The sequence below is a fragment of the Thamnophis sirtalis genome, unplaced genomic scaffold (assembly GCF_051295495.1).
Source record: "Thamnophis sirtalis isolate CommonGarterSnake01/CBP01778 unplaced genomic scaffold, rThaSir2_p1.2 scaffold_3, whole genome shotgun sequence".
Lineage (NCBI taxonomy): Eukaryota > Metazoa > Chordata > Lepidosauria > Squamata > Natricidae > Thamnophis > Thamnophis sirtalis.
Genome location: NW_028261383.1, coordinates 9,428,041 through 9,455,271, shown reverse-complemented (window position 1 = coordinate 9,455,271; position 27,231 = coordinate 9,428,041). Strand labels below are relative to the sequence as shown.

Genomic DNA, 27,231 nt, shown 5'->3' with positions numbered 1-27,231 from the left:
GAAATTTTATTAAATTCAAATTCAAATTTGAAACCCACCTCTGAATTGGACCTGTGATGGACATGTGGGTGCAGGGGAAGGAACTTTGATTTTCCTTTTTTTTTTAATATAATTTTTATTAAACATTATTACCTTTAAAAAACAGAAAGAAAAATACAACAACATAAGAAAGACAAATCATACATAACAATATAAAGTAAATATACAGCCTTTTGTATCGGCATTCATTAGTTATACATTTTTTTTAAGCGTAAAACATACAGATACAAATACCGTTTTAAACATACAACCCCCCTCCCCTCCCCCCCCGCGGTGACAGTCATTCACAGCCCAACTTTTTCTTTCCTTCCTCATTGTTAGGTCTCTAAGCCACATCTTCTCATTGCAAAGTTCAGGGATCTATTACAGTACCCATGTTAACTTTCCCCATTTTAAGTCCCTGCTGTTCTCCTTGTCCACATATACCATAGGTTCCAGCTAAGATAATGTTCCGTTTCTCCTTTGTCCCTCAGCCAACCCGTCATTCTGTCCATTTCTGCACATTCATAGATCTTTTTAATTATAGCATCTTCCGACGGTATGGTAGTGGATTTCCAAAATTGTGCATAAGTTATTCTTGCGGCCACAATTATATGTAGGCTCAAATGCCATATGTTTTCTGGTTTAATGCTTAGTAGAAGGTTCTCAGGTCTCCATTCCATGTTTGCCCCGGTAACCTCTTTTAACCATTTTTTAATCCTTTTCCAATATTTTGTGGCCTCAGTACAGGACCACCAAATATGGTAGAATGTGCCATCCTTTCTTCCACATTTCCAACACAATGGAGATAACCCAGGGAACATCTTGGCTAACCTCGTTGGGGGGAAGTGCCACCTATAAACCATCTTGTATATGTTTTCTTTGAATGCTGTAGATGTTGTAAGTTTAATGGTCTTACTCCATAGATCCCACCATTTGCCCATTTCAATTTCATAACCTAGGTTTCTCTCCCATGCTATTAGAAGGCTTTTGTCCATCTCTTCATTAGCATCTTGGCAGGTCAAAAATTGGTAAATCTTCGATAACATTTTCTTGTCTCCACCAAACAGGATCTTATCTAGCCCCTGAGGGTTTGGGTAAATCCCAAAACGTGCCTTATCACTTTTAAACCTGTTTCTAACCTGTAAATATTCCCACCATTCCAAATTCCTGCCCTGTTGCTCTAATTCCATCTTTGTTTTCATGTTGCCATCTTCTGTCATGATGTCTTTATATGTTATGTTTCTTGTCCAATTAAATACACTCGGATGCGTTAAGGCCTCTAATGGTGCCAACCAGCACGGAACCCTAAGATAGTATTTTTTCCTCATCTTTTCCCAGACCCCCATCAAAATCTTCCGAATATAATGTCCCATGAAGTACCTATGGGGGGTGTCTCTTTCTTGCCAGAGGGAGGCATGCCATCCCTGGGGGAGGTCATGTCCCTCTATAGCCAATAGGCGCCTTCTACTCAACATCACCCAATCTTTCACCCATGTCATGATTGCTGCGTTATAGTATGCTGCCCAGTTGGGTACTCCGAAGCCTCCCAGTTCTCTACGTTTTTGCAATGTTTGGGCTTTGATTCGTGCTTTCTTGCCTTGCCATATAAACTGTGTCACTATTGTCTCCAAAGATTTTTTTAAAAAATTGTCCAATTTAGTTGGTGCCGTTTGAAACAGAAACAAAAATTTTGGTAATACATATGTCTTGACTGTCGCAATCCTGCCCATCAGAGACAGTTGTTTGCTACTCCAATTAGTCATATCTTTAGATACCTGTTGTAGCAATTTCATATAGTTATCTACCTTGATAGAGGAACATCTCTCCATGAGCCAAATTCCCAAATATTGTACTTTGTGGGCCATGTTGATCCCTAACAGGCTTTGTACTTCCCTTTTCTGGTTCAGAGTCATATTCTTAATTAACAGTTTTGTCTTCTCTTTGTTTATACGTAGCCCCGCTATCCTACCGTACTCCTCTATTTTACGTAAAAGTTGTATCCCAGAAGCCATAGGATCCTCCAGGATAAAAACAAGGTCATCGGCGAAAGCCTGGACCTTAAATTTTCCTTTAGGTGTGGAAAACCTGGGAGAGTTCAGATTTGGGTTTCCCCAGATGTGCCAATATGACATCTACAATAAAATGGAACTTTGAGAAATTGCCTGCCTTGGAGTCTTACTTGGTTGGGGGTGTTACTTGGAACTCTGAAATCAGCTTTTATATATCATGGAATATAGCAAAACTCCTGCCCTTCACGAGTAAATTCACAATGGCGAATTAAAAATGAGTTGTTTCAACCTCTTTTCCAAAATAGGGGAAACTACTGGAGGGTCTTTTTCTCAAATAGGTCTGGGGTGAAATATTGACCTGCTCTTCATGAGGGATATTTCTAAGCAAGCTCTTTTGTTTTTCAACCTTGGTGATTTCTCCTGTTCTTTTGGTTTCAACTCCCATGAAATAGCCTGCAAAATCTGCTTTGTCTTTGCTGCCCATTTTTTTTTCCAAATGGGGTAGACCAGTGATGGCTAACCTTTTTGTTGCCGAGTGCCGAATGCAATGTGTACCCCCCCTGCGCCCCATGGCCCTGGCGCATGCATGCACCCATGTGTGCACCCCCATGCATGTGTGTGTGACCCCCCATGAACCTGAATCCCCAAGCATGTGCATGTGTCTCCCACATGCGCCACACACATTTGCAGCAGAGACCCAAAAACGAGCTGGCTGGCGGGAGGCGCATGTGCATGCACAGTGGGCTGAGCTGGGGCGATGGCTTGTGTGCCTGTGGAGAGGGCTCTGCATGCCACCTATGGCATGCTTGCTATAGGTTCGCCACCATGGGGGTAGACTTTGCTGAGTGTAGGAAGAGCTCTGGGTGATTCAGTCCACAAAGCTGGAATGGAAACTTTGGTATGGATTCCCTTAAGCCCCAATTGGGGGGAGGGGAGGAGCAGCAGCTATAAATGGCTTGCAGGGGGTGAAACAATGATTCCTTTTAGCACTCTGTAGATCCAATCTATATCTCCACATTCACAATAATGCACATCTAGCAGAAATTAAATTGCTAAATTAACACAAATCAAGTGGTAAGCCCACTGCACTTATTTAGCCTTTGCTTTCAAGCCAACTTCAGTTCTTGCTGTTAGATGCTCTTTTGTATTCAGGTCTGGTCTTAAAACAATAATGTAGCATTTGGGAATAAAAATGCAACCCAATAAGCCCGCACTAGAGGCCAAGATGGAAAAGACCTGCACAGCCACCATGAATTTCCCCTTGGTGCTCAGGTAGGTGGGCACAAAGGACACCCAGACACTGCAGAAGACCAGCATGCTGAAGGTGATCAGCTTGGCTTCATTGAAAGCCCCAGGGAGGTTCCTGGCCAGGAAAGCCACTACAAAGCAGACAGCAGCTTGGAAGCCCATGTAGCTAAGGGCACCATAAAACATGGCGACAGAGCCTTCATTGCATTGCAGGATGATCTCTCCAGACTGTGACTGCATATCAGACTCAGGAAATGGAGGAGAGATTCCCAGCCAGAATGTACACATGACCATTTGGATGCCAGAACAAGAAATAATAATGGAGTTGGCCAAGCTCTTCCCGAGCCACTTCCTTGCCTTGCTTCCTGGTTTTGTTGCCAAGAAGGCCAGCACCACTGTGACTGTTTTGGCCAAAACAGAAGAGACAGCAACTGAAAAGATGATGCTAAAGACGGTTTGTCGGAGAAGGCAAGTGGTAGTCCTTGGCTGACCAATAAATAAGAAGGAGGACAAGAAAGAAAATAGGAGGGAGATGAGGAGAACGAAGGAAAGGTCTTGATTGTTGGCTTTGACCAAAGGAGTTTCCAGGTACTTAATGAAGATGATTAACACAAAGGCTGTGATTAAGCAGAAGAAGAGGGCAAAGGAAGTCAGGAAGATTCCCAAATAGTCTTTGTAGGACAGGAAGGTCTGGATCTTGGGGAGACATTGAACTTGGGCCTCATCTGGATGCTGATCAGCAGGACACTTGCTGCAATAATCTGCATCTGAAAAAAAAACAGATATAGCAGGATTAATACCTTCCTTCTGGAATGAATATTGTATTGTGCTATTTTCCATCTGTGAGTTCTGACGATTGACACCCAGACAGGCCATTTACGGAAAAATGCTCCTTTTCTGAGAAAATATGGAATAAAAGGAAGCTTGCTTGAATTATTATAAGAAAAAGACTTTTTCAGTAGCAATGCAATGGTAGATGAAGAGAGCTCAAAATAAAAAAAAATTACCAGGAAGTTGACATAAGAGTCAGAGTTGTGCAGGGGTTACAACCTTTGTGGCTCTGAGTGTTTAAGGTTGCCAACCCATGGGTTAAGGCATCAAGCTAGAAACTGGGAGACCATGAATTCTACTCCAACCTTAGGCACAAAGCCAGCTCACTTTTTATTCTGATCATTGTAGATCCATTTCCTCTTACCACATTTTTCAATGGAACAATGGGATAGAATTCCTTAATTGTAAATCTCTTGGAGCACATATTTCAGAAGTTAAAGACAGCAATTCTTTATTTCAGAATGCATCTTAGTGATTCTTGGCTCAGTTCACAAAGTCCAGCTTTTTCTTCAGCAGACACTTACCTTCCTGAGTCGAGATGGTCCCTTTTGCACACAAGGAACAGCCATAGCAGCAAAGCGATTTTCCCTCCAATACCGTTTTGGCTTCTCCGGGATGACATCTTCTAGTACACCTGGAATGACGAAATGTCTAACAACAACAAAAAGGCATTACCACCACATGTGAGATGCTGACCATGAAAATGAGCTCTGGAGAAGGGAAAGATTCAATAGGTTTGCAAACCATTTTTCTTCTGGATTTTTTGTAGGATGCTTCTTGTAATCTCGATAGAAGGACATTCGACCTATTGTTAACTATCATCTTTGTATATAGAATACTTTTTATTGCTTATCTATTTGATATGTAATCTGCATTTCTTCCAGAACCTCAGGATGGTGAACATAGCTTTTCCTCCCTATCTTTCCTTGCAGCAACAGTATAGCTTGCCTTCAAACGTTGTGGTGGGTGATTATAACGCGGTGGCAGATAGGACAATGGATTATAACCCAGGAAACATCCAAAAGGGGGGGAAATTAAGAGAAAGGAGGAGAGTTCTCCTCAAAACTTTTGAAGACATGAGGGAGGAATATGAATTAAAGGATGTATGGCGTGAACTCCACCCACAGAAACAACAATTTACTTTCTTTTCACATAGACATCAATCCTGTTCTCGGATCGACATGGCCTGGTTGACACCAGAAACTGGGGATTTGATTAAGGAAGCAGCAATTGAGGTTAATACCTGGGCCGATCATAATCCACTCTTATTGGTGTGGAAAGGAGTAAGGCAGGGGAGGAAGAGAAGGTGGATGATGAATACAGAGATAGTGAAAGAACAAGAATTTCAGCAAATGTTTAAAAGGGAAATGAGGTTTTTTTTTTTTTGAAGAAAATAGGAAGGGAGTAACTCCACAAATACTTTGGGATACGGCCAAGGCTTATATGAGAGGCCTAGCTATTAAATATACAACAGGCACACAGAGGAAAAAATTAGGAGAGAGGGCAAAATGGGTAGCTAAATTGGAGGTGGTAGAAAAAGCCTTGCAACAGGACACACTAGATGATAGGAAAAAAGAAGAAATGGCTAGAATTAAGCACGGGATCTCTCTTCTAGACCAGGAGGATGTTGCTCGGAAACTTAGGGGGATTAAGCAAAAAAAATTTGAGCATGCTAACAAACCGGGTCGTTGGCTCTCTTATAGACTTCGGAAAGAAAGAGAGAGCAGACGTATAGCTCAACTGCAGAATAGTAAAGGGGAATTAGTAGAAACCAAGGGGGAGAAACAGGAAATTATCCAAGGTTTTTTTCAGCAACTATATAGTAGGGAAGACATTTCTGAGGACCAAATTAAGGAATTTTTAGATAATGCAAATCTACCCAAGATCTCAAATGAAGCAAAAGGGGTACTGAACCAAAAGATAACAATAGATGAATTAGAAAAGGCAGTCAAAAAAATGGAAAACAACAAAACTCCTGGCATGGATGACTTGCCAGTTGAAATCTATAAATCTTTTTGGGAAATCTTAGGACAAGAGATGATAGTAATATTTAATGCTGTCTTGACGGATTCTATCGCACTGAAATCATGGGCTGAGGCCTATATAACCCTTTTGCCTAAAGCTGGAGCTGACCGTACCCAAATTAAAAACTATAGGCCCATTTCACTTTTGAATGTGGATTATAAAATCTTTGTAGCTATACTGGCAGATAGACTTAAATTCTTCCTTAATAAATTTATACACCCTGATCAGAACGGCTTCCTGCCGTCAAGGCATTTGAAAGATAATGTTAGAATTATTTTGGATGCCTTAGAATATTATGAAGCTCGGCCGGATAAACAAGTGGCCTTTATGTTTCTTGACGCACAAAAGGCTTTTGATTGGGTAAATTGGAAGTTTATGTTGTCACAATTAGAAAATATGAAGTTTGGAGAAAACTTCTTAAATGCAATTCGGGCAATTTATGTACGACAAACTGCGACATTATTGGTAAATGGAGAAGAGGCGGGTGATATTGAGATTGGTAAAGGCACAAGACAAGGATGCCCGTTATCCCCCCTACTGTTTATCCTCACATTAGAACCCCTTCTTAGAATAGTGAGGAGGGATACACAAATTAAAGGGTTACGAGCTAAAGCTCAGGAATTTAAGGTCCAGGCTTTCACCGATGACCTTGTTTTTATCCTGGAGGATCCTATGGCTTCTGGAATACAACTTTTACGTAAAATACAGGAGTACGGTAGGATAGCAGGGCTACGTATAAACAAAGAGAAGACAAAACTGTTAATTAAGACTATGACTCTGAACCAGAAAAGGGAAGTACAAAGCCTGTTAGGGATTAACATGGCCCATAAAATACAATACTTGGGAATTTGGCTCACGGAGAGATGTTCCTCTATCAAGATAGATAACTATATGAAATTGCTACAGCAGGTATCTAAAGATATGACTAATTGGAGTGGTAAACAACTGTCTTTGATGGGCAGGATTGCGACAGTTAAGACATATGTATTACCAAAATTTTTGTTTCTATTTCAAACAGCACCAACTAAATTGGACAAAAATTTTTTTAAATCTTTGGAGACAATAGTGGCTCGATTTATATGGCAAGGCAAGAAAGCACGAATCAAAGCCCAAATATTGCAAAAACGTAGAGAACTGGGAGGCTTCGGAGTACCCAACTAGGAAGCATATTATAATGCAGCAATTATGACATGGGTGAAGGATTGGGTGATGTTGAGTAGAAGGCGCCTATTGGCTATAGAGGGACATGACCTCCCCCAGGGATGGCATGCCTCCCTCTGGCAAGAAAGAGACACCCCCCATAGGTACTTCATGGGACATTATATTCGGAAGATTTTGATGGGGGTCTGGGAAAAGATGAGGAAAAAATACTATCGTAGGGTTCTGTGCTGGTTGGCACCGTTAGAGGCCTTAACGCATCCCAGTGTACTTAATTGGACAAGAAACATAACATATAAAGACATCATGGCAGAAGATGGCAACATGAAAACAAAGATGGAATTAGAGCAGCAGGGCAGGAATCTGGAATGGTGGGAATATTTACAGGTTAGAAACAGGTTTAAAAGCGATAAGGTACGGTTTGGGATCTACCCAAACCCTCAGGGGCTAGATAAGATTTTGTTTGGCGGAGACAAGAAAATGTTATCAAAGATTTATCAATTTTTGACCTGCCAAGATGCTAATGAAGAGATGGATAAAAGCCTTCTAATAGCATGGGAGAGAAACTTTGGCTATGAGATTGAAATGGGCAAATGGTGGGATCTATGGAGTAAGACCATTAAACTTACAATATCTACAGCATTCAAAGAAAACATATACAAGATGGTTTATAGGTGGCACTTTCCCCCAACGTGGTTAGCCAAAATGTTTCCTGGGTTATCTCCATTGTGTTGGAAATGTGGAAGAAAGGATGGCACATTCTACCATATTTGGTGGTCCTGTACTGAGGCCACGAAATACTGGAGAAGGATTAAAAAATGGCTAAAAGAGGTTACCGGGGCAAGCATGGAATGGAGACCTGAGAACCTTCTACTAAGCATTAAACCAGAAAACATGAGCAATTCAATATGGCATTTGAGCCTACATATAATTGTGGCCGCAAGAATAACTTATGCACAATTTTGGAAATCCACTACCATACCGTCGGAAGATGCTATAATTAAAAAGATCTATGAATATGTAGAAATGGTCAGAATGACGGGTTGGCTGAGGGACAAAGGAGAAACGGAACATTACCTTAGCTGGAACTTATGGTATATGTGGGCGACAAGGAGAACAGCAGGGACTTAAAACGGGGAAAGTTAAAAGTGAACATGGGTATTGTAATAGATCCCTGAATTTTGTAATGAGAAGATGTGGCTTAGAGACCTAACAATGAGGAAGGAAAAAAAAGTTGGGCTGTGAATGACTGTCACCGCGGGGGGGGAGGGGAGGGGGGTTGTATGTTTAAAATTGTATTTGTATTTGTATGTTTTACTCTTTAAAAAATGTATAACTAATAAAGATTACTTTAAAAAAAATGTTGTGCCTGCTCCGTCACTGGAGCTTTCAAGAAGAGCCTGAATAGACATTTGTCTGATATTATATAGGTCTCCTGCTTGAGAAGGCAGTTGGACTTGAAGACATCCAAAGTCCCTTCCATATATATTAGAATGATATTCTATGTTCTAAGTTGAGTTTTAGTGAAGGGCCCAATTCATTTTCATGGCTTAGAGTGGTCTTGCACTCAAATGTCCTTAAACTCTACAATATTGGAATCTGATAGAATGTGAAAACAATCTACACAATCTATGATTATGCTGGGGATGTGGCTCTGATTTTAACACCCAATCTTATAAGCTTGAATAGTGTAGTCCATTGGTCCTCAACCTTTTCTTCACCACAGACCATCTTTAAAATAACTTTTGGGGCCACGGAATGTGGCCATGAACCCAGAAGACTTATCTCAAGGTTTAAATCATAACATTTCTTCAAGCATTCACGGATCCCATCACGTAGAATGGGCCAACCTGCCACAACCAACTCGCTGCAACGAAATCGTCATGGCCAACTTGCTACAACCAACTCGCAGCAGCCAATTCACCATGGCCAACTCACCACTGGACAACTTTCCATGGCCAACTCGCCATGCAACAACTAATTGTGGGACAATTAAACAATTATATTTAATTATTTAAGATATATATTTTTTAGTTGTGCCATTCACATTTCATTCTGTCCGTCCTTTTGCATCCTTTCTTTAATTATTCTATTCCACCATTTCTTTGATAGTAGTGTAACGTTTGCCCCACATTGAATTGTCCTATGGTGAGTTGGCCACGGCGAATTGGCTGCACTGAATTGTTATAGATCCCTGTGATGACATCATGGACTCCCAGAGATCCACAGATCTCTTATTGAGAACCACTATAGTCCAACAAGATCCCTTTGATTTTTTTTTTTGCAAACATACAAAATACACAAAACAAAACTTAGACATAAACTACATTTACACAATACATTGGAACTTCATGTTCCGTCTTATAGCAGTTTCAAATCGGTACAATTCTCCTTATGTTATTTCCCTTCTAATATATTTCATTTGAGTTTCACCATTTTTAACCCTCTTATTTTTACTTCTCTATCTGATATATTAGGTGATTACCTCTAATAGGTTTAAACTCTCTTGAGTGCATATATACATGGTAATCCACCTTAACTTCTATTTTTGGGCTTTCTTGGCTTCTTTCATTGACCCTTGTTTCTTTCTTCCATCCCTTTGATATTATCGGCCCAGTCAGATCTCTGTGATGTTTCTTTCATGAGCTTCTGTTATTGCTATAATACTGCAGGATCCAATCTGGGTCAGTCACTGGAACCAGAGGTTTTGTCTTCCAAGCTTTCAGACTTGTGCTGGAGCCCATCCTCAGGGAACTCCTCTTTAGTAGAGTGTGTGCCATTCTGTGTGTGGTATTTATAGCATCTGCTGTAAGTGGACTTTTAGATGCTGACTGGGGTGTGTTGATGGCTGTTGAAGGCTGCCCAGCTTTCGCCTTCTAAGTATTTGATAGGCTGGTGGTAAATCCGCACTCCTGTTGACTGCTGAAGAGCCTGTTCCCCAGGCTTCAATCACTTCCCTGGCTGTTTTTCTGCCTGCTCGTCCAACAATCTTAGTAGCTGTAAAATCGAATGTGTGTCCTTGTTCATTTCAGAATGTTTAAATATAATACTCTCTAAATACTTTTTTAAAAAATTGACATGCTAGTGTTCTTGAACTTCAACGAATTAAAGAAAGGCTATTAGAATTTCACCCAAATGAGACGAACGGATTGCACCTACCTGGCTAAAATGCCTGGACCACCTATCCTGATCAAGGATAAAATTGGTCTCTGAGGAGCCCCAATGTCTGTGTATTTCTCCAAATTTGGTGGCACGGGTAGCGTGGTTCGAGAAGGTCTCCCATTTCACAATATCAAAACTGGCACTCAACTCCCCTTTGTCATCCAAATATACTCCTTCTAGAGAGGAGTTGTAGAACTGGGTGTTTCCCAGGAAAGGGTGAAGCTAAAGAGAAGAGAAACCAACCATGTTCAGAGAACAGGAAACCAAGTCTAATAATTCCATTTTCCTGTAAAATCTTAGGTATAATAGAAGGTATACTCTTAGAATGTATTTTTCTAATGGTTTTTTTTAACTTTTAGTTGCTTATTTGCAACAGTTTCTTATTCATGTCTTTAATTGTGTGAGCCATTCAGAGACAGGTGTGTGAGATGGGTGTTTACGTCATTTGAATAAATACAATAAATAAAATCAGCAGCAGCAGCAGCATCTAAGAAAAATAGGTGACCGTGGCAACTGGACTTTCTGGTTTTTCTTTGAAGACATTTCACTTCTCAGCCAAGAAGCTTCTTCAGCTCTGATAGTGTAGTGGGGAGTGGAAAGATTTGTGTTCCTTGCAGAGAACTGGTCATTTGCATCCTTTTAGAGGGTCATTGAAGCACTTGGAGATTTATCTACGTCTTCAGGGTCACCTGAGGAGTGCTCCTGGTTCCTGTAGTCTGCAATTTTTTCCTCTGGACTTTTAGCTGTACAATTTGGGATGAACACCATTTGAATAGTGTAGGAGTAGGAATGGATTTCCAGAGGAAAAACCCTCCAAGTGGTTCAACGACCCTCTAAAAGGATGCAAATGGCCAGCTGGCTGCAAGGAATATAAATCCTTCCATTCCCTGCTGACCTGTCAGAGCTGAAGAAATTTCTTGGATGAGAAGAGAAACGTCTTTAAAAGAAAAGAAAAAACAAGGAAGTCAAGTTGCCTCCTGAAAAAGCACCTTTGCAACTCCCAATGGTTTAATCACAGAACTTTCCATAACCTAAACATTAGGCAGGAGAAAAATATTTCTGGAGGTGAAGGAACATGAGTAGGGTAGATTGGTCCAAGTGTTGTCTCAGGGACATGAAGACCCAGCCTAAGAGACATGAGAAACAGAAGGTTCTGCAAGAAATTACAAAATGGATTTCTTTGAAACCCCCTAAAATTATCTCACCACAACACCTCAGTGGTTCTCAACCTTGGATGGCAGCTCAAGAAAGCAGAATGACCTCTCAGGACAAAAAAAAAACCCTCTACCTGCCATGATGGAATACTATGTGATCTCAGCCCGTCTTCACCTCCAGGTCTTATCTTGTGGGTTCTCCAAGACCGGGCCCTATCGATGGCCCTTGCCACAACCTGCACAAGACTGGAAATGCGGTAGCTGTCCATGGAAAAAATCCTCTCCACAAACTCTTCACTTGGGACCTCCAGAATCTCCTGCTTCTTGCATCTTCTCCTCCATTTGACTGACAATGGAGCCTTTGAAAGCACACATTCAAAGGCTGCCAATCCAAACTTGTTCATGGTATCAAAAAAGGTTTGAAAATTGTCATTGGTAACCCTTTTCTCCTGATGACACATGAAAGAGAAAAGGCCGTGGATTTCCTTGTTGGCAAAAATACCATAAGCGAAATTCAACGTCAGGTCCCACAAAGCTGTTGTGATCCAGATTTTCCCCACAATGGGGATCTTAAATATCGTAGTCACCATGACCTGTAAAGTTCTTATGATGCCGTAAAAGAAACGCACCTCCGCATAATAAATGAAGACAGTGACATTATTCCACATGAATAATGCTTCAAGGGGCAATAATGGGAATGCCTGGTGTCCTTGGATCTTCAACGAGAAAGCAACACAAATCTCATTCCTGGTTAAGACTGGGCTCAAAGTCCTCATGAACCTTTCTCCATTATACGTGTCTGGAGAAACAAGGCTGACCCAGTTCCACCCAAAGTGCTGGAGTAACTTGGCAATCATGTGGTACAGATGTTCTTCTTTGGGGACCATCCGATAGACAAATGGGAACTGGATTTTATCACTCAGAGCTTCAGAAGCAAAAGCGTAGCTGACCTAAGAAGGAGCAGAAAAAAAGGACTTCCTGAAGAAATGAGGATGCAGGTAAAACAAAGAGACAGGAAGGTCCAGCTTGGGGAAATTCAAATATTGGCACCTTGGGAGCCCCACAGAGAAAATCATCTCATTTTAGAGATAGGTAGAAGGAGATGCAACTGGAATGAAGGGATAGGTCAGAGGTTGGCAACCTTAAACAGTCAAAAGAGCCATAAATGCCTTAACCAGAAGCTCCCCCATTCAATTCTGGAGCCAACCAGAAGTCCAGTTGCCCCACCATATAATATTCTCCTAGCACAGATCCTTTTTCCTCTACCTGTCTTAACCAAAAGCCCTATCAATTGTGATACCAACCGGTGACAGGGAGCTGCAGCAGAGGGATGAAAGAGCCACATGCAGCTCCAGAGCTGTGGGTTGCTGACCCCTGGGGTAGGTTGTAGTTTCCAAAAGAGAGAGAGAAAGAGAAGAGGGAAAATAAGAGAAAGACTGGTTCACAAACCGGACCAAACCGAACACCCCAACTATACAGTTTAGAACTTAGTCCTTTCTTAGCACAGCCAAACTTTGGCTATGCTATAGAATTAGATAAATGGCAAAAACTTTGAGATAAAAACTACAAACAGACAATGGCTACTGTTTATAAGGAAAACCTTTACAAAATATTCTATCGGTGGCATCTGCCACTGGGAAGACTAGCAACAAATTTAAAAAATATGTTTGCCCAATGTTGGAAATGTAGCCCGATACCAGGTACATATGTGGTGGACATGTATGAAGTCAAGAAAATGCTGGACAAAAATACATACATGTTGGAACAGATGATTAAGCAGCATATAGATTTAAAGCCAGAAATATTTCTGTTAGGTATAATACCAGAAAGCTATGATAAAGGGACTATATACTTAATGCTACGTGTATTGATAGCAGCGAGAATTGTATTTGCACAGTATTGGAAAAATGAGAGCATCCCATCAGATGAAAGCATAATTTGGAAGATATTGGATTGTAAGATGGATAGACTGACATTGAAAATAAAAGATAAAGGAGATACAGAGTTCTACTCAACATGGGATAGGTTTTATCAACCGTTAGATATAAGGGATAGAGGTTAGATGAAGAAAGATTATTGTTATGTGCATGTAAAAGCTGAGCATTGTCTATAATATAAATATGCTAGTATAATGAACATGATTATAAATAAGCTAATATAACTATTAATATTATTATAATTAATATGTATATTATTATACTTTATTCATTAAACATGAAACTCAGGCAACTGAACATTCAAAAAATGCATCACAAATACCATTGACTGATATAGGTTGCTTCCAGCATCCTAGGTATCAATCAGATTTGTATATTATTATTATTATTATTATTATTATTATTATTATTATTATTATTATTATTATTATTATGTGGTTAATCTTTGGTGAGATTCACAGCCTTTGGGACTGGTTGGTAGCCTAACAGCTTGAGTCCTAACCAAGGACCTAGGAACTGTTAAGGTAATGTCGTAGAATATAAGTTGTTCCAAGTAGGGTGGTTTTTTGTAGAGTCAGAATGTTCAAGTCATTTTATTTATAAGTCAAGTTGTTGTTGTTGTTGTTGCTGCTGCTGCTGCTGTTGCTGCTGCTACTACTACTACATCTGTTGCTTTTTTGGTAAAATGAAATGCCTGGACAATACACTGTTTTCAAAATATTTATATATATAAATAAAAATATTATTTAAAAAAGAAGCTTAGTCATTTCTTCTTTCTCAATTGAACAAATATCCTGTAGAAAAAAGAATGGAAGCTTTGGATAGATCGGAAGATTGACTATGGAACGACGTTCCAGAATGCACATGAAGATGAAAGAACTGAAGTTATAGAATGACCATGTTTTTAAAAATGAAGAGATACGTTCAAGTGAAGGCAGGACACCCTTCCTTTGGCGATCCTTCTATTCTACATTTGAGCACTTAAGCAGGGAGCACAAGAAGGCCCTTCACTGGGACAATTTGAAGAAATAAAACTCAGTGCAGGAACACACTGGACTGCTGAAAGGTCAAAAGGGTAGAATATATAGGTAGATCCCCAAGCATTCCTGTCCTTGTCTGGTCCCAGCACTCTCCTTCTTTAGACAGAAGGGGAGATCAACCATCCCCATGCACCCTTCTTGAGGCCAATCAGAGAACCCAATTCCAGACTACGCTGATTCCTACCTGTGGTATTTTGTAGATGCTGGACATGATTGAAATCTGACTGGAAGCCTCCGACTCCACTCCTTCAATCATCGCCAAGAGATTTCTTGCTTTTCCACAGCTGTAGTTGGGAACGCTGGCTTCCCCGGTTGAGAGAAGGTCTGCCATGGCATCGTAGGTCATCCCAGCCTCGTAATAATTGTCATAGAAGTTGTAGCCCAGAGTGACATTGGAGAGGAGCTTGGCGTTTTGGTTGATCTCCTCGGTGGCAAAGGAGAAGGACAGGAGATTCCAGAAGATAAATGGTCCCACCCTAAAGTAAAACACAGGGGTTGCCTGATCATTTTCATTGCAGAACAACTTATGACAGGATCTCTTTTTAATGCACAATCCTATACACAACTGCAGTGTATTTGCATTGCAAACTACAGTGAACAATCTCAACTGTACATGCAAGAAGAGGGAGATAACACCAACACCACAAGACACCAAGACAGACCTTTCTTAGCAACACAGCACATGTGGTCTTGGGTTACTTTAGGAGCACAAGTGCTGGTTCTTTGTGGTTAAATAGAATCTTAAAACCAAAACCTCAAGAATCCCCTCAGAAGAAGCCGGGGAAAATAATCCTTGATGGACAGGGTGGTTTGGAGTGAAAAAAGAAACCACAGAGGAACATTTATGACATACCCCTCAAGACTGGTGACGGGAGGCTTATAGAAGACAGCTGGCTTGAACTTAACTGTTGTGGCAGAACTAATCCCACCGATGTTGAGATCTCCTGACTGATAGTAAGTGTAGACAGCATTGCTGTCCTTGACGAAATTAAGGAGACATTTTCTGCCACCGGTTGCACTGGACAGCAGAACCAGAAGCAACAACAGCAGAAATTTCTGGGACTTGATTATGTCCACCAGAATCCCTTTCTTCATTGCAACCCTTGATGGCATTTCAAAAAGCACAGTTTTCTCAGCAGGGCAGAATGAATCCAGCAGCAGGGAGATCAAGTAGGAGGCAATGAAGCTTTGCATGAGCAAAGCACCACCTGTTCAAAGACAGGGCTATTTAAGAACTGCTTCTCTCCTCTTGGGTGGAAGCCTCAAGCAGCAATTTCACTTTGCTTCCTGATGTTTGTCTTCTTGGATCCCGAGAGAATCAACTTCAGAAAAAATCCCTCATGCTCCAGCGGGGAGCACAATTCAATTATTTTTGATCATTGCAACAGGGAAGCTGAATGTTTCCTGTGATATCCAGATCTGTCTCTGTCTCTCTCTCTCTGTCTCGCTGTCTCTCTCTCTCTCTGTCTCCCTGTCTCTCCCCCCCCCCCTCTCTCTCAGAATGGGGGAAGATGAAAGTTCAATGAGAGGGTTCAGGGAGTTTTGGTCCAACGTACCGTATTTTTCAGACTATGAGACGCACCGGTGTATAAGACGCACCAAGATTTCAAAGAGGTAAGTAAGAAAAAAAAGTTTTTGTCCTCCAGGCCCCCAGGAGCACTCTGCGGGCTTCAGCAGGGCTGGGGTAAGGCAAAAACACCCCTGTTTTTCACTGAAACATTTTTCCATTCCCCCAGCCTTTCTGAAATCTGCAGAGTGCTTCTGGGGGGGGGAAAAGCAAAAACACCCTTATTTTGGTGGAAAATGGCCCATTTTCACCCATTTTTCACAAAAATGGGATGCGGGGCGGGGCTTCGGGAAGCCAAAATAGCTGTATTCATTGTATAAGGCACACCAACATTTCCACACTCTTTTGTGGGGGAGGAAGGTGCATCTTATATACCAAAAAATATAGTAGTTTTAGAGACTTTCATGTAGGACTGGGCTTTCTCAAAGAAATAATAAAAAGAGATATGAAGGCTACACCTGAAGTCCCCATACAGATATAGCTAGGAGACCTGTTCTACAAACAATGAATATTCTAAAAGAGAAGCCAATGTCGCAATGGTATGGACATGCTCTGAGACCGCCACCAATACTTTTGCCGCTGGGTGGTCCAATCAGACCCAAACCGTCCCGAAGAGTTGGTGAACAGGAAGACTACATCTTGCTGATCTCAGGGACCTCGCAAAGTCCCTGATTGATCTAAGAGAAGGTTTTCAAACTGGCGACAAAAGGTAGCCTAGGCTGATGAAGTTGGGACGGCTCCGGAACGGAAGGAAACGGAAAGAGAAAGTGTTACATACTTGCTACAGTTATAATGGTTTCCACCAAGGTCCTCTGTTCCGGCGGGAACAGAGGTTTAATCTCATTGGTCAAAGGGTCTGACAGCTCCCTATAAAAGGGCTGCTGTCAGACTCAACCTTTGCTGGATTGTTCTCACTTGTTGCATTTAATAAAGAGCTGTTGTTACCATTAGCCTGTGTGTGCCTTTCCATTACCCGATCTAACACTTTCTTTCCTTCCTTCCTTCCTTCCTTCCTTCCTTCCTTCCTTCCTTCCTTCCTTCCCTTCTTTTTCCTTCCCTCTTCATTCTTTCTTCTTCCTTCCCCTCTTTATTTTTTTTCCTTGTTCTCTTCCCATTTCCCATCTTCCCTTCTTTTTTGACCCTTTCGACACCCCTGATATACAACAATCCAGCCAAAGTTCACTTCTTTATTTGCTCACACCTAATAGACAGAATGAGAGGGACACAGTGGCTCAGTGGCTAAGACACTGAGCTTGTCAATCAAAAAGGCCGGCAGTTTGGCAGTTTGAATCCCTAGTGTCATGTAATGGAGTGAGCTTCCATTAATTGTACCAACTTCTGCCAACCTAGCAGTTTGAAAGCATGTAAAAATGCAAATAGAAAAATAGGGAGCACCTTTGGTGGGAAGGTAACAGTGTTCCGTGCACCTTTGGCATTTAGTCATGCTGGCCACATGATCACAGAGACGTCTTCAGACATTGCTGCCTCTTTGGCTTTGAAACAGAGATGAGCACCACCCCCTAGAGTTGGGAACGACTAGCACATATATGCGAGGGGAACCTTTACCTTTAATGGACAGAATCTTGCCAGATTAAACTCACATTACTCTCACCCTCATAAATATACCCTGAGAGCTTCTATGGAGTGGCTATCTTAACTCAGTTCCTCTGTCTCATTTTCAGCTCTGGCCTGTGCTGCCTCTTGTTTCACCTCCTCCTTAGAATGTGCTCCTTCCTTTCTGGGAAACTGCTACTTCATTGTGGTAGGTTGGGTAGAAACTAGGAGTGAAATTCAGCAAGTTCTGGAGAACCAGTACCGGAAATTTTGAGTCGTTTGGAGAACTGGCAAATACCACCTCTGGCTGTCCCAGAGTGGGGTGGGAATGGAGATTTTGCAATATCCTTCCCCTGCCATGCCCACAAAGCCAGCCCACAGAACTGGTAGTAAAAAAAAATTGAATTTCATCACTGGTAGAAACGTTGTGTGATTGACACAAAAATCACTCGGCTATCTCCAGGATCAAATGAGAACTCAAACCTGGATCTCTGAATACTACATCACTACATTTTTTTTCATTTCATTTATACTTTATTTGTATGCCACCCTTTTCCCTGGGGGGACTCAGGGCGGCTCACAATTGAAGGGGGGGGGAGACAGACAAGTTACAAACATAGAGCCATACACCGTTAAAAACACAACAGTCACACCATTCGAGTGGGGTTACAAGTCTTTAGCCCCAGGCCTGTTGGAACAGCCAGCTTTTAAGGGCTATGCGGAAGGTCTGGAGGGTGGTGAGGGTACGAATCTCCACGGGGAGTTCGTTCCAGAGGGTCGGAGCAGCCACCGAGAAGGCTCTCCTCCGGGTACTTGCCAGTCGACATTGGCTGGCTGATGGAATTCGGAGGAGGCCTAATCTATGCGATCTTATTGGTCTAGAGGAGGTAATTGGCACATTCGGACACATCCTTGTAAGAGAAAACTATAAAAAGATTTCATCAGGAAAAGAAAGAGTAAGCAGAAAACATACTATTTAGGCAAATATCCAGGAGAATCAAGCACGTTAGAGGAAAACACAGAGAGAAAATGAATGCCAAACAATGGATTGCAAGTCCCACTAATTCTGCCCAGCATGAACTATGTGGTGGCTGACCATAACTGCAGGAGGAAAACTAAGGTGGAGATAGTGTGACTTAGGTAGAGGCAGTTGGCTGTTTGTGATGTCACAAGGGAAAGAGCAGCTGATTGGCTGTGAAAACAGGCAAGGCCAAGGGGTTTTTAGGGCTTGCAAGGGGATGGCCAAAGGGAGGTAAATGAAGGGTACTAGTGGCCTCAAAGAAGAACTTCTGGGAGATGTCCATGGACTTCTTCAAAAGAAGGAACAAAAGGGGTTCCCAAAATCAAGGAAGAATCCACCATCTCATCACCTCACAACTTCATTCCTGCTCATGGATGGATTAATACATAGATAGATGATAGGTAGGTAGGTAGGTAGGTAGGTAGGTAGGTAGGTAGGTAGGTAGGTAGGTAGGTACGTACGTACGTACGTACGTACGTAGATGGATAGATAGATAGATAGAAAGATGATAGATAGATAGATGATATTTTAATTTTATTTATATCTTTATTTTGTCACTCATGTACAAGGTAACAGGAATAAGAATAAACATGAATAAGAACACAGGAAATGGGTACAAATAAATGGGGACAGTAGGACAGGGATGTTAGGCATGCTGGTGCACTTATGCATGCCCCTACTGACCTCTTAGGAATGGGGTGAGCTCAGCAGTAGACAGTTTAAGGTTAACATTATGGGGGTTTGAGGATGTAACAGAGTCAGGGATTGCATTTCAGATAAATGATAGATGAGAGAGAGAGACAGACAGACAGACATATATGATAGATAGATAGATAGATAGATAGATAGATAGATAGATAGATAGATAGATAGATAGATAGATGATAGATAGATAGATAGATAGATAGATAGATAGATAGATAGATAGATAGATAGATAGATAGATAGATAGATAGATCCCTTTCCTCCCCAACCCCTCTTTTCCTGCCCTCTTGGATTTGCCGATCATTCTGTGGGTTCGAAATTATAGTCCTCCCGCCAGCCCCGCGATCATTGCTGAGGCAACACTTCGGGTTCCCTATCGACGACGGCGCCCCGCCCGCGTCGAAGGGGAAGCGGAAGTACCTTCCTACCAGAGTTTGCACGGCCTTCTGTCTGCTCGCGCTGGGATTGCGGGGAGAAGGTGGGCGCAGCGGCGGGAGGGTCTCGACGCCGCCCCCCCCCGTGCAAAAGGATGACGGTCCCATTCCTTAGCCCAATTTTGCAAGGCTCTGCGGAGGCAGGGGAGCATGGGCAGCCCCCTAGCTCTGCCTCCCACAAGCTCGGTGCAAGAGAGCGGCGACCGCGGGGGGGGGGGTGTCCGTTTAGGTCCTGGGGGGATGGACTGCAACCCCATCATCCCCATCATCCACTGTGCAGATGGGGGAAGCGGAGGAGCGAAGGAAGGAAGAGGAGAGAAAAGCCGCCCAGATGCAACCTGCAATTCGGGGGACAGAACCCTCCCTGCAAAACAGCATCTAAAGGCTGAGCAGCCCGGGGCGTGTGCAGAGTGCCTTGTCCTTCTCTCAGAAGCCGAGCGCCTCTAAACCCCCTTAAACAAGGATCTCTTGCTTGGACTTGGGATTCCTTTGGGCTGTGCAGGGCTTTGAGCCCCTCCAGGGTTAAAGAAGGGGGGGCAGAGGTGATTCTACCACCCATGCTCTAATCCAAGTGCAGCTCTACTGGCCTGGTTAGACCCCAGACCCCCAGCTAGAGAGTCCGTCTGTCTATCTATCTATATCTATCTATCATCTATATCTATTTACTATTTATCGTCTATCTATCATCTATATCTATTTTCTATCTATCATCTATATCTATCTATCCATCTATCTTCTATTTCTGTCTGTCTGTCTATCTATCTATCTCCTATCTATCTATCTATCTATCTATCTATCTATCTATCTATCTATCTATCTATCTATCTATCTATCTATCATCCATAACTATCTATCATCTATCTATCTCTTCTCTCCTTTACAGGTGAAGCCATGGCTTTGGGGTCACAATCTGCATTGTCATTTTTGTGGGACGCACCGCCAAAGGTAGGTTACGGGGCAGGAAAAAAAAGAAGATTTAAGTACAGTAGTCCTTGACATGACCATAATTGAGCCCCAATTTCTGTTTCAAAGTGAGACATGAGTTAAGTGAATTTTGGCCCATTTTATGACCTTTCTTGCCTCAGTTGTTAAGAGGATCACGTGACCCTGGAATAACAATGTTGGAAGGGACCTTGGAGGTTTTCTACTCCAATCTTAGATTCCTCAAGCAGGTGTTGTGGCCCGCCAGCAGAGCTGGCAGCAGATTCGAACAATGAGGAGGTTGGGGAGGAACATGGGCCAGTCTTGGAGTCTGGGGAAGGCTCTGATGAGGGCTCTGTGTCGGAGGCAGAGAGGGGGCCAGAACCGTATGCCAGTTATCAGCTGCCTTCAGAATCAGAAATCAGTGAGGCGGATGAACAGCTGGAGCCTGTTCCCAGTGTGAACATGTGCAGAGTTGCCAGAAGAAGGGAACAGCTAAAGAACAGGGGTCGACTTGAGAGTAAGATCACAGGTGGATGATGAATGGCCCCTCCCAGAGGAAATAAAAGAGGAGCAAAAGGGGAGTGGAGTTTGCAGGAGACAATTAGTTTGCTTAATTGGCTCGTGACTCTCCGAGACTCCTTGGCAAGTTTTGCAGATATCAGCTCTCCAAGCCAGATAAGGTCTGTGACTGTAAATCCTCCCTTGAAAAACTTTGCTGGATGTGAATGAGCAGAATTCACAGGAAATTAATCAAGGGTGGGGGGGTTGGTTGGGACAAGGAGTTTGCTTCTGGAAACAAGTCATTCCACGGGCTAATTGTTCTCACTGTTAGGAACTCTCTTTGAGGTGGGCCTGAGAAAGAGAATCAGGCCCAAAGTCTCTCTGGACCTTTTCTGGCTGGTGATGGATGGGAACTGGTTTCCCTGGTCTTAATCCTCCAGCATGACCAGTGGTGGGATTCAGCCAGTTTGCACGTATTCGGGAGAGCTGATTGTTAACTTTCTAAGCAGTTTGGAGAACTGGTTGTTGGAAGAAATCTCATTTTGTTTATTCCTACTTTACAGGATTAATCCTGTAGGGAAGGCAGGAAGGAAACATTCTGGTTTTGTTTCTATCCTTATCTTTATTGCCCTGCTTACAGAAACTGCCTCTCTGGTTAACCCTTATTACATTGTAACAGTTAAGGCGAAGCACCCATCGACGTGAGGGACGTTGAGTTTGCCTTGCTCACATGGTCACATGACCACCGAGCCACGCCTACCCAGTTGGTCATTAGAGCAGAGAACCGGTTGTTACATTATTTGAATCCCAAAGCTAAGCATGATGCTTACTTCCGGCTTCTTGTTTTTGTTTCAGCAGCTTACCGAAGTTCTTCTGGAGAAGGTGCCGTGTGTTCCACCTGCACTTCCTTCCAGATTGTGACTTGGGTTTTCTTTTTCAGGCTGTTGTATTCTTCAAAGAGTTGGTGGTGTATTTCTCAGAGGAGGAATGGGCTCTGCTGGATCGGGGCCAAAGGACCTTGTACAGGGAAGTCATGCTGGAGACATACAGGATCGTGGCCTCGCTCAGTGAGTCTCCTTTAATCTGGTCTCGATTCCTGTGTCTTTTCTTTGCCCAAGTAGTCCTCGATTTACGTCCACAATCGAACCCGACATTTCTCTTGTGACCTTTGTGAAGTACATTTTGCCCGCATTTTACGACCTCTCTTGTCGAAGTTGTTAAGGGAACCACTGGAGTTGATAAGTTAGTAACCCGGCTGTTAAGTGAACCTGGCTTCCCTATTGATTTTGCTGGTGGGAAGATCGCCAGAGGGGATCACATAACCTTGGGACACAGCAATGGTCATAAGTATGGAGAGTTGCCAAGCGCCTGGATTTTGATCACATGATTGTGGGGAGGCTGCAAAGGTCATAACTGTGAAAAACGGCCCTGTCACATTTTTCAGGGCCGTTGTAACCTTGGATGGTCACTAAGCGAACTGTTGTAAGTTGAGGACTATCTGTATTGCCTTGGTGGACTCAAGGGAGGCATTTTGAAAAGTGTTAAATCTTTCCAGGATGTCTTTCCAACCTTCAGCTGGCACTTTTCGGGGGGGGGGGAGGGCTCGCGCTGTCTGCGATTGTCATGGAGCCCGAGCCCAAGGGCAGCTACATGCTGAGCAGCCTCGTCGAGGTGGTGGAGAGGATCCTCGGCTTCCTGCCCACCAAGGCCCTCTTGCGGGCGACCTGGTGAGCAGCCAGAGGGCAGCAAGGGAGCGCCCGGGATGCCCAAGGACCCCGAGGAGCCACAAGAGAGGAGCCGCCCCTTGAATTGGGGGGGCAGCAGGGGGTCGTAGCCAAGGAGGGATGGGGGCAGTAGAGGGGAGTGCTGGTGGCGATGGCAGCGAAGGCAGGCAGAAGTCCAAAGGGAGCAGCTGACACCCCGGGGGGGGGAGGGGGCTTCAGGAGGAGGGTGGCCTCAGGTCAAGGACTGTAATTTCCCCCCCCCCCCATAATGTGATTGGGTTTCCTGCCTAGGCAGGGGGTTGGACTAGAAGACCTCCAAGGTCCCTTCCAACTCTGCTATTGTATTGTATTTGTGTGGAGATACCTCCTTTTTGGTGTTTTGACCTCTTGGAGATGAAGGACCCCATGGAAGGAGGTTGATCTGAAGCATTGCCACCATTTCAGGTCCTCCTTTCGCTGAACCCGTCTTTAATAAGGACAAGGTGGGAGATGTTTCTTCTGCCACCTTCTGCTAGGTCCTTTGAGACAATCTGGCACAGAGAAAGCATGGGGGAAACTGATGGTAATATCTACTTATAACCAGTTATGGCTGGTTCGGAGCACCTCCAAATCCCACCCCTGACTGGACCCGCCTACCCCACCCCTCCCATCCTGCCCCTCCCCTCCCAGGAGTCTCCACACGGCTCGTTTTGGATGCAAGGTAAGTGCAGGGCCTGCACGGAGTCTCGGGAGGGGGGAAAACGGGCCTCCCGGAAGTTCTGGAAGGCTGGAAATGGGCCCGTTACTGGCCTCTGGAGAGTCTCCAGAGCCCGGGGAGGCAGTTTTTACCTTCCCAGAGGCTTGAGGAAAGCCTCTGGAGCCTGGGGAAGGTGAAAACAGCCCCCCGCCATGGTGCAGGAGGCCGACTAGACCATGCCCACCATGGCCACATACCCCAGCAACTGGGCAGAGAATCCATTGCTGAAATTTTTGAAGCCGGACCCTGGGCTGACCCCCTATTCTTTGGGGCAGGCCCTTAGATATTGGAATACTGTTACCATATCACCCCTACTAGCAATCCCCTGACAATTTACAAGAATGACTGATTGTGTACATTTGTTCCACTTTTCCATTTCATTTGTCATCTAGTCTTTTCTCTGTCTTTCTATCCAAGCAGGTTCGGTGTTGGAAGATTCCCCTGCTCAGGAGCTGGGGTGTATCTCCTCCAGAATGGCCAAAGATGAAGACCAGGAAGAGATTGCTGGTGATCTCAAGGGATCAGGGGGACAGGAAGGGCAAAAAGCAGAGACTAGGAGGAATCTGCCTGCCTTCCGGCCACAGGACTCTTGTCAAAACTTAATCCAGAAACAGGAAGAAAAGGACAAAAGTCTTTCAGGTAGCAGGGCATTAATCTCCAAATTCAAACTTGAATTGAACCAGAGAATTTATACAGGGGAGAAACTCTATCAACGTTCAGGATGGACAAAGAGCTCAAACTTGCTTTCGCATCAAAAAATCCATCCCAGTGAGAAATCAGATCATTGCTCGGCGCCCAGAAAGAACTTTCTTCAGATGGGTGATCTTTTGCCGTATCAAAGAATTTACGGAGAAGAGGAATTATTTAAATGCTCAGAGTGCGGAAGGCAATTCAATCAGAGCCCCTCTCTAGCCCGACACCAGCGATTACACACGGAAGAAAGTCCCTACCGATGCTTGGAGTGTGGAAAGTGTTTTGGTAGGAACACTTCCCTTATTTCACATGGGAGAATCCACACTGGGGAAAAACGATACAAATGCCCGGAGTGCGGCAAGAGCTTTAGCCACACTGCGCTCCTAAGTCGGCATAAAAAAAGTCACTCGGGAGAGAAGCCATACCTCTGCTTGGAATGTCCCAAGGCATTCACCACGAATGTCGGTCTGGTTTCTCACAAGAGAATTCACACGGGGGAAAAACCGTACATGTGTCTTGAGTGTGGAAAGTGGTTTCGGCAGGGAACACACCTTACGACCCACCGGAGGACCCACACTGGGGAGAAGCCGTACAAATGCTTTGAGTGTGGAAGGAGCTTCAGTCAGAGTTCGCACCTCACTTTGCACCAACGGACTCACACGGGAGAGAAACCGTACCAGTGCTCTGTGTGCGAGAAGACGTTCAGCAGCAGAACTTACCTGAATTGCCATGAAAGGACCCACACGGGAGAGAAACCCTACAAATGCCTGGACTGCGGAAAGAGCTTCAGTCAGAGCACCAGCCTCAGCATCCATAAAAAGATTCACCGAGGGGTGAAACCGTACGCGTGTTTTGTGTGCCGAAAGAGCTATTCATGTAAGAAAAACCTCACTTATCATGAGAGAATCCACACAGAGAGAAAAACCCTCTCAGTCCTTGGAGCGCAAAAGAGCCTTTGAAGAAATGCAGTTTTTGAATCCCATCGGTGTAAAACGATTCAGATGTTACAAACTCCGAAAGAGTTCAGAAACTGCAATGAAAATGAGATGGAACATCTGGGGAGCGGGTCAAAAAAATAATGATGGGGATTGCAGACCCATGTTTAAAGCCCTGCCACTTGGCCTGTGCATCGCATGTGCCCTATAATACAATAACAGAACTAGAAGGGAGCTTAGAGGTCTTCTAGTCCAAACCCCTGCTCAAGCAGGGGACCATATACCATTTCGGACAAATGGTTGTCCAATCTCTTCTTAAAAACCTCCAATACCAATAACTTCTGGAGGCAAGCCATTCAACTTATTAATTGTTCCATCAGGAAATTACTGCTTAGTTCTAGGTTGCTTCTTTCCTTGATGAGTTTCCATCGATTGCTCCTTGTTCTGCCTTCAGGTGATTTGGAAAATAGGTTGACCCCCTCTTCTTTGTGGCAGCCCCTCAAATATTTGAACAGTGTTATACTGTCAGCCCTAGACCTTCTTTTTACTAGACTAATCCCCATACCTGCAACTATCTTCAGTCCCCTAATCATCTTGGTTGCTCTCCTCTGTACTCTATGATAGGCACAGCTGCCATCTTGGTTTTTTAAACCCCTCTGCAATTCTAAAATTCACCTTTTAGCGATCCAAGACTGTTCCACTGATAGCTGTATGAACCATTGCAATAATTCAGATATTAATAACTGAATAAAGCAAATAATATTAGAGTTCCCAAGTGTGTGGAGAGTTTCTGTTGGAAGAATAAACTTAACAAAATAACTCATGTGCCTAATGAATAGGGGGGAAGGATGCTTACATTGTGATACAGACTTTACAGTCTTTAACAAATACAAGAAGTATAGAAACTACATAATGGACATAAAGCATGTGTGAGAATAAATGAAGTGTTTCAACACTAAACAGGAAGTGAGAAACGGAAGTGAAGTTTTCTGTTCAAGACATTTATGAATAAAGCATGTTTGGAATCAATATTGATCCCTCCCTTTGTTTCATTAGCAGCCCAGAGTAGTTAGTTAAGATGGGTGGCAGATAAAAGGATGGAGATGATAGGTGAGATAGATAGTAGGTGATATTGATAGATGATAGATTGATGGGTGGATGGATAGGCGAGAGAAAGATACGTAGTCTTTACAACTGGTCCCTTAATGAGGGAAGTTACAACAGGACACACACACCCTCCAAAGCTAATTACTGTATTTTTCGGTTCACTTACGGCTGTTCCATGTGCAGGTTTGGTGTGCGCATGCACAGTGTGATTAAAAATTGCTCTACACATGCGCAGAAGTAAAAACCAAGATGGCAGTGCCTACAGCACCGCCAGGAGAACCGGTTCAGGGGCATGGCAGGCCTGGGTCACTGCTGGTTCCAGCAACTGAGGCCGCCAAACTACTACATATTCAGCTAAACTGGTCCGGACCAGTAGGAACCTACCACTGCAATAGGTGCAGTTACCCCATGGCAATGATTGGGAGATGTGCATCTTATCAATTTCTGGTTTGTTTAGTGGTGGGTTTCAAAAATTTTTAGAACCTCTTCTGTAGGTGTGGCCTGCTTTGTGGGAATGGCTTCTCGGCCATGTGACCGGGTGGGAATGGCTTGCTGGCCATATGACTGAGTGGGAGTGGCTTGGCAGTCATGTGACTGGGTGGGTGTGGACAACTTGTAAAACGTGGTGAAACTCACTTAACGTTCTTGGCAACCAAAATGTTGGCTCAGAAACTCTGGCATTTGAAGCACGCAAGTCTTAAAGCTGTCAAGTTACAAGATCCTTGCACCCCTAACCCTTTAGGGA

General features: G+C 43.5%; 2 protein-coding genes across 3 annotated transcripts; one reads left to right on the top strand and one right to left on the bottom strand.

Annotated features, from left to right (window-relative positions):
* Window positions 1-3,119: 3,119 nt before the first annotated feature.
* Window positions 3,120-14,931, bottom strand: LOC106545737 (vomeronasal type-2 receptor 26-like). Its single transcript, XM_087708320.1, has 5 exons — window positions 14,770-14,931; window positions 11,743-12,558; window positions 10,452-10,676; window positions 4,634-4,760; window positions 3,120-4,045 (listed from the first exon to the last, which is right to left on the bottom strand). Exons 1-5 carry the CDS (start codon window positions 14,929-14,931, stop codon window positions 3,120-3,122), a joined length of 2,256 nt encoding a protein of 751 aa, XP_087564446.1.
* A 5,727-nt stretch (window positions 14,932-20,658) lies between these two features.
* Window positions 20,659-26,149, top strand: LOC106545746 (uncharacterized). Of its 2 annotated transcripts, XM_014062396.2 has the most exons (3): window positions 20,659-20,811; window positions 22,232-22,358; window positions 24,172-26,149. In XM_014062396.2, the coding sequence occupies exons 1-3, from the start codon at window positions 20,758-20,760 to the stop codon at window positions 25,401-25,403; spliced, it is 1,413 nt and encodes a 470-aa protein (XP_013917871.2). In that variant the 5' UTR covers window positions 20,659-20,757; the 3' UTR covers window positions 25,404-26,149. The 2 variants fall into 2 exon arrangements, with proteins under 2 accessions (XP_013917871.2, XP_087564461.1); XM_087708335.1 differs by lacking the exon at window positions 22,232-22,358 and having other exon boundaries at window positions 20,714-20,811.
* Window positions 26,150-27,231: the final 1,082 nt, after the last annotated feature.